General features: G+C 41.8%; 1 protein-coding gene across 1 annotated transcript in view; it reads left to right on the top strand.

Annotated features, from left to right (window-relative positions):
* Positions 1-2,524: 2,524 nt before the first annotated feature.
* LOC101856231 (monocarboxylate transporter 3) overlaps positions 2,525-7,874 on the top strand; it is a gene marked incomplete in the record, with an annotated part of 22,916 nt that continues 17,566 nt past the window's right edge. The window contains 2 exon segments of the mRNA XM_005090010.3: positions 2,525-2,548; positions 3,182-3,437. Of these exon segments, the coding sequence (XP_005090067.3) occupies positions 2,525-2,548; positions 3,182-3,437 (280 nt within the window).

A 7,874-nucleotide genomic window follows, 5' to 3' on the forward strand; every position in this document is an offset into this window, starting at 1 on the left:
CAGGCTCACATTGACACAAACGAGAGACATTCTCAGTAGGAGCACGGCCACCAAAATGTGGCGTGGCGTCGGTGCTCTTGTGGTTGTACCAAGTGCACACTTATCAAAGTTCGTACGATATTTGCTTATGCCTAGTGCACATTGCCAAACGAATTCAGTTGAAAAGAGTCAGGGCCAGCCGTCCTCCATGGTGGGGTAAAAGCTACCGTTTTTGAATCATAATTAATTTGATAAAAACTCTCTAAAGTCAGACATGACTGTTTTTGGGTGGTTTGATCAAATTTTATTGTGTCAAAATGGCAGCTTTTACCCCTCCATGAAGGAAAATCCTGGCCGGGCCTGGCTGTATGATAAATGAATTTTAAAAGATGAGATTACGGGATCAGGGTTTTAGGGTTCGAGGCCCTTGGAAAAGGCACTTTAAACGCATTTTCCCATTTGGCTCAATCTTGTCCCACCTCTTTAATAACCAGACTGTGTAGAAATATTGCGGTTTGTATAATTCGAGGGAGAGAGAGAGAGAGAGAGAGAGAGAAAGAGGGGGGGGATTGTTATTGATGGTTAAACACAACCCAAAACAATGAGTCGAGCATAGTATCCTTGGACATTTGACTACTAATTTGTCTGCTCACACAAGTCACAAAAAGAAAAGAAAAGAAAAGAAAAAAATAATTCATTGCATAAGGACACAAATACTGTTGATGAATTACCAAGAGAAATTATCGGGAAACCACGAAGCTAAATTATTGTCAAGCCTACGTCGGTGACACGGCGTTTAGGTGGATGGTCACTGGGGTGTGTCCTTGAGCATGACACGATAACACTTGCTAAAAACAAAAACAAACACAAAACAAAAAACAACCCAAAAAGCACCCCCGCCAAAAAAAAGAACAAAACAGAGACCCCCCCCAAAAAAAACAAAAAAACCAAACAACAACAACAAAAAACATCATCAACCAACCAACCCCCCCCCCCCCAAACCCAGGGCGCTGCACAGAGCTGACCAGCAATGGCGTGTTTGTTTACAATATATATATATATATGTATGTTTCCGTGTGTATGTGTCCATGTACTGTATTTATGTATGTATAATGTTACGTAACATCTTTGTAAACCAAATTTCTCCCACGGGGATCAATAAAAGCGGATTTTGGTTATTATCTATTATAATCAAGGGGAGCACCTTAAGTCAGTACCAGTTGTTGTCTATACTTTCAGACTTACTTCGGGGACAGAAGTAGCCTCCTGGCTTTTCATTTTCACAGGCCCCACTGAGACTGCGTAAAAAAAAAAATTAAGACAGGCGAAATCAATAGAGATCAAGCACTTTAGTCAATGTGCATGAACTCTAGAAAAAATAAAACTGCGCAGAAAAATGATACAACTTAGCAATACATCAGTCTGCGTGGTCAGCAGATTTAGATTTAAACCCGTGAAAAATTAATTAACACATTGCATAATTTGTCTCCTGTGAAGCCATAGATCTCTTTTAGTTGCGCGTTGTCTGAACATACTATAACATTATTTTTCTTTTCTTTTTATTATTTGTCCAACGACAACATCACTGCACGGGTTGCCACGCCCCGTCGGTTATTTTCAAGCCCGGCCTTGTTCAACTAAGTGGTATTTCCGATTGTGCCTGGCTAAATGGTAGATAGCCGTGTCTTGACTCTCCTTATCAGGTAATGATCACGCAATTAAAATAAAGCACATCCGCATGTTTTTTAAATTAAGACTATCTTTCTTCCGCCAGGGCTAAAATGTATGTTAAAATTTTTTTCGCAGATTATTAAGTCACATCGTAACAGATGATTAAAGAATACATTTCAAATTCAGGATCAGCGTTTCCAAAATAACAGGAAGACTTCGCACGTGACTTTTTTAAATTGATGCTTTATTTTTGTAGGTTTTATTTTATTTTTCACGATTTCATCGTGACAGTTTTGTTTGGGTGTCGTAAGTGAACACGTTGTCGTTACCTCGCTTGCTGTGTTGTGCTATCATTGTCAGTCTATTCCTGTGGTTTGGTTTTTATTTAACTATATTCTGGATGATGGCGTCATGAAGCAACGAATCAGTTATGAAAAAAACAGTTTGATCCTCAATTGAACAGAGACACCGTATAAAAGAATATGCAGATGAATGCTGTATCAAACAATGTTTTAGAAATGTGGGTATTTTTACTCCCCCATCGACACAATTTAGATAATTAAATAGGCGGGCTACGACCATGTCTGTCAGGACCAACCCAGACTGACTCATTGGGAGAGATACAGCATCTCAACAGAATGACCGAGATACTCAGTAAACATTTCTTCCCACTCAGGAAAGTGTATCAAAGAAAATATAATAAAAGCAGGAGAGCATTCAAAAAAGAACTTAACAGATTGGAACGATTAAAATTGTCCAAACTGACGAAATTTATGAGCCAAGGTTTGGCACTTTAAAGACGCCCTGTTGTTTTACGTAGGAGCTACCATGGGAACCAATTTAAACACTGAACATTTACTGCATGCAGCTCAAAATGGTAGTCACTCGGATTCCTAAGGTGAGGCAGTAATCTTTTCATTTGTTATTATTTGCTAAAAATTGATTCTTCAGTGAACGACATTTCGTCCCCCCCCCCCCCTCTCTCTCTGTCACTCTGTCGCTCTGTCGCTCTGTCGCTCTGTCTGTCTGTCTGTCTGTCTATCTGTCTGTCTGTCTGTCTGTCTGTCTGTCTGTCTGTCTGTCTGTCTGTCTGTCCCCCCTCTCTCTTTCTCCCCCCCCCTCCTCTCTCTCACACACAGCCCCCCCCCCTTCCCTATCTTCTATCTACTCCCCCTCTCTGTCTGTTTCTTCCTTCCTCTACACTCTCTCTCACTAACTTACCTCTCATCTCTCTGTCTTTTCATCAAACTCATTCCCCCTCCTTCTTTCTGACTCTCGTTTTGCCAATAAAATTAGATAATATTATTATGTAGATTTATTTGCAATATAAACAGAATATTGTTTTGACCTCAATAGAAGCTACATGGTTTTCTTTTAACGACAGAACCCTCTGTATTTAAGCTCTACTTTGTTAGTCAGTCACAATGGATTATAATACACATTTTATTATAATATTGTGTGCGTTGGTGGGGTACCCACTATGTACGCCGTTTTTCTGCACGTTATTGCGTGATTACTTTCCATTTGATAGGCCAACCAGGAACAGCTGCTGTACGATCGGTCGGCCACAAGCCGACTTGAGGCCAAACTTGTAGAAATGACAGGGAACGAAGAAAGCAAGGACAAATGGCTGGTGCTTGCAATGTCCTGTTTGAATTTCCTGGTGAATGGAGCTATATGTTACCATGTGGGGGTTTTGAACGTGGCTGTTCAGAGCACTTACGGAAGTGACGTCATCTGGACGTCATGGCTCATGGCTGTGTACTCTTCGATGTTCGCGCTGGCAGGTGAGTTAGTTATCGCTGGTGGAGTGATGAAACCTCGTAACCCCAGAAAGGAAAATTTTACAGGAGAGACAGAAAATTGATTTACTCGTGAACAGAATGATCTATATGAACCAAAGTTGGTACAGATAAATGAAAACACGTTAGAAACGTGGTTAGTGCAAAAAATCACTTTTCTACGGGTTAAATGGTTATGCTGTGGGATGCGAGGTTTCATTACAACATTTTTGTCGTGATGAAACCTCGTAGTCAGCCGGCGGGAGGGTTGCGAGGTTTCATCAGGACAGAGTTTGAGGGTTGCGAGTTTTCTCGCAGCTCATTTGGTTGAAGTATGCGTCTGTAGTTTGGAATGCCACAAAGTGATAAAGATGTTTTTTTCAAGACTAATTAGTTTAGAGTTAGAATCCCGGCCAACTGAAGTCAAATAAAAGTGTGTTACCTGCAGGATTTGGGTTTGATTCCTCAAACGGATCAGCGATTTGTGTAATCTGTTTCAATATAATTTGCCAGGAATAGATCTGGTTACTTCCATTTTACAAAAACAGTACAAATGAATAGTATATCTCTGCAATATGGTCTCTGGTTGCACTGCAGATGGTTTTCAAAATGGAAAGTTTTCAAAGTTTTAAAGCGTCAGTCCATTACAAAATTTATTATGAAAATAATGTAATACACGCACACACACACACACACACACAAGCGCGCACACACACACACACACACACACACACACACACACACACACACACACACACCCAAACGCACACAACAAAATGCTTTGAAAAACGAATGGAGGATGTCAATCAAACCAAAAGGTGGTGAGTCATGAATACTAATGGGGGAAATTATGAAAATACATAACGTACGTGCCGACAAAAAAAACAACCAACAACCCAAAAGATCAGTACGATGTCTGGGACTGAACCCCCCCCCCCCCCCAATGAATAGCTATAAATGTTAACAGGGTAAACTGTCGTAAAGAGATGACGTATATTGGAAATAACAGATTCAAGTTCCTGCCGGTGATTGTACTTGGGAGTGCTGGATTTTAAGACGTTCTGTGTTCTGTGGTGTAGCAGGATGGACTTAATGTTTCTGTGATCTGCCTTCGGAACGTCAGCCCATTCACCACTGAAGTGCAGCTTGAACTGGATGTTCATGTCTGGAGTGTACTTCAAACACCTGATGTCGGTGACAACAGGATCACCTGTGTTTCTTCATGGTCTGATAGACTTGTAGCTCCCACACTTAGAATAATGTGTGATCCAAATATTCGTTTTGATAAGTTTCTGGTTTTGCTCTTGCCATCCTGAAGAAATGGAGGTAGTGTAGGGGGACTTTGATACGTGCTTTTCGAACTGATCTTTCAATAGTTGAGTGCACAGTCAACTTACATTTTGTGTGTCCTTTGGTCAACTATTTCTGTTCAGTTGTGCTACCATGTGTTATTGCAAAAAAGCGGAGAGAAACATTGGCTAGTGTGGCATTTCTGTATTAGTAACCACAGCAGTCGCTGCCGATGATGGTTTTCTGGAAGTACAGCTTTTCCTTCAAAAAATTCAGTAGACATAAAGCAAACTTATTTGCTAAGTCCCCTATCTGCTTCATGCCACTCGTAACAAGTAGTCTGAAGTGCTGCAGCTTCAAATAGTATAAAGTTATGAACGACATTCTTTCTTTTGTAACATAGGGCTGATGCATTCAGTTTGGGTGTAAGGAGCACACACTGAAGATCCATAGAAAACATGCGCTGTTTTAGGTTCATCACTGGCGAAATATTTGATGGCTTCAGATTTGTCTCGTTCTTTTTCCTTGCGCGCTGCCCCTTTTCTAGAATGTGAGCATTCCAAAAATCCTCAGCACGTTGCCAACTTTACGGATAATGCAAAGGTCGCACATATCTTTCTTCGGCATGAACAGAGACAGGCTATTCTGCCTGATTGTTTCATTGAGGGGGGGGGTCTGTTTAAGAGGCTGCCTCCCATGGTCTTGGCAAAATTGTGCATACATTTTGTAGATATCTGAGTTACTTTGATGGTTGGTTCTAAATGTTTCTTACAAATCATTCACTCAACCCAGTTGAATGCAGGGACATCTTTTTACACACGGGCACCTTATGACCACCTTTTTGAATGTGTATTTGAAGGTATGCCCTGTCTGGTTAGTTTCTGAATACCTCCTCTGAGGTTTGTCTATGCCCACTAGTCCAATAAAGGGACATTGTTTTCATCCCATGAGAGGGACCACACACACACAAAAATTAGAATGTCTGTCTTCCTCGAGAGCCCTGTACAATTCAGAGTTTAGCTCTTTCAATCACAGCTTGGTTTCAGTGACGTAGCTGGGCTTTTCATTAAATCATTTTGGTATTCTTGACCACATCCACGGGTGGCCTTTCGCGTATTTGTTGCCACCCTTGAAAACCCTTTCTTTTCCTCTGTGGCATCCCAAATGAGCTGTGTTTCTGAATCAGGCTCCAGGATAAGTGGCTAAGGTGCCTGAAGGTGAGAGGGACCTAGGAATGTGGTTTGTAGATCATGTTGCTATGACTCCGCAGGTAATAATTCAGCAGCTGACTTACAGCTGCCCGGGGAAACGTCAGTATGGTTTGGGGCGTGATTCCAGGCGACACTGATGTTGGTGCAGACTCAGTCTGGGATGATGCTGATACTTCCTTGCCTCCACTTATAAGGCACATCCCGGGAAAGGACTACGACATGGTAGCTGGAGTCAATCCATGGAACGGGGTCTGCTTAGTGGTTTCCAAAACCAGCCCTTGGATGGTGTAAAAATCTAGGTGATGCGAGCACAGTTGGGGGGGGGTATTCAAAACAGATACGTAAATGTCCATATCACTTGTATTGTTGAGGCACACATTTGTCACAATGTCCTCTATAGACTTCATGGTCAAGAAGAACATGGGTAAGTTCAGTACTACTTGGTCTCAACCACAACTGAAGGATTCGACTAATCAGCGGATTCATAGTTGGAGAAGGGGTGAAACCGTACCCTCTCTTTGATAAACAAAATGGCCAGGTGGCATCTGGAGAGTGCATAGACTTGTCACTTATTCTTAGCAAGAACTATTGTCACATGTCTTTTCAAGGTGTGACTGTTGCCTTAAATTAAGTGTTAACTACGTTTGTGCTTGATGAGAACATCTTGTTTACCAGTGCGTTAGTCATCCCTATAAAACGATTTCAAATAGATTTACATAATGTAATTCCTTCACTTACGACCATATTGGAATTTCTGAACTGACTAAAATAAAATGGATGAATGAATGAAACATTTCTTTATTAAGTCAGGCATGTTAAATGTGCCAGAAAATGTCAATTACGAGTGCTTCCATTAAGTCAATTCATAAAGAAAGCTTATCCATAACCTCGTATAAGCACACCACTCTCTCAAACGGGAGTGATGAAACCACGCAAAAGCAGATCGGCGCACCAGGTGAGGGTTTTGAGGTTTCATCACGCCAGGATATCATGGGGGTAAATATACGAGGTTTTTTAAAAGTAAGTATTATCTTTATAGTGTAACCTACTGCTTTTGACACAATATGAAGGACTGGGAGAAGACATTTTAAGGCAAAAAAAAAAAAAAAAACGATTTTCGAAAAAATTGAGGGTTACGAGGTTTCATCACTCCACCAGCGTTATGTAAGGACAGACGAGCAGCAGTAGCAGTAGCAGTAGCATTAGCAGCAGTAGCAGTAGCAGTAGCAGTAGCGGTAGCGGTAACAGCGGTAGTAGCAGCAGCAGTAGTAGCAGTAGCAGCGGTAGTAGCGGTAGCAGCGTTAGCAGCGTTAGCAGCGGTAGCAGCGGTAGCAGTGGTAGCAATGGTAGCAGTGGTAGCAGTGGTAGTAGTAGTAGTAGTAGTAGTAGTAGTAGTAGTAGTAGTAGTAGTAGTAGTAGTAGTAGTAGTAGTAGTAGTAGTAGTAGGGTGAAAGACAGCAGTAAGAAGGAGCCAAAGAGTAGCAGTAGAAATGTTGCAGAAGGAGTCTGGAGCCCAGAGGAGGGGGCAAAGGAGGTGAGGGGATGGAGGCAGAAAGAGGAGACAAAAGTAGACGACAGAAGATTGCTAGAGAGTAGGAAAGGAGGTGAAAGGAGACAAGTTTAGAGAAAGAAATTTTTTGTTCGCTACACGGATTCGAACCCTGGACCTTTGAATGAGAGGCCAACACCTTAATCTCTAGGCCAGGAGAACCCCCATAAGGATGTGTATTCTGTGTATTCTGTGTATTAGCGCGGGCTGTGTGTGGGTGTATGTGTGTGTGTGTGTGTGCGTGTATTGTGAGTGTGTGTGGTTGTGTGTGTGGGTGTGTGTATTGTGAGTATGTGTGTGTGTATTGTGAGTGTGTGTGTGTGTGTGTGTGGGTGTGTGTATTGTGAGTGTGTGTGTGTGTGTGTGTGTGTGTGTGTGTGTGTGTGTGTGTGT

The sequence above is a fragment of the Aplysia californica genome, unplaced genomic scaffold, assembly GCF_000002075.1.
Source record: "Aplysia californica isolate F4 #8 unplaced genomic scaffold, AplCal3.0 scaffold00011, whole genome shotgun sequence".
Taxonomy (NCBI): Eukaryota; Metazoa; Mollusca; class Gastropoda; order Aplysiida; family Aplysiidae; genus Aplysia; species Aplysia californica.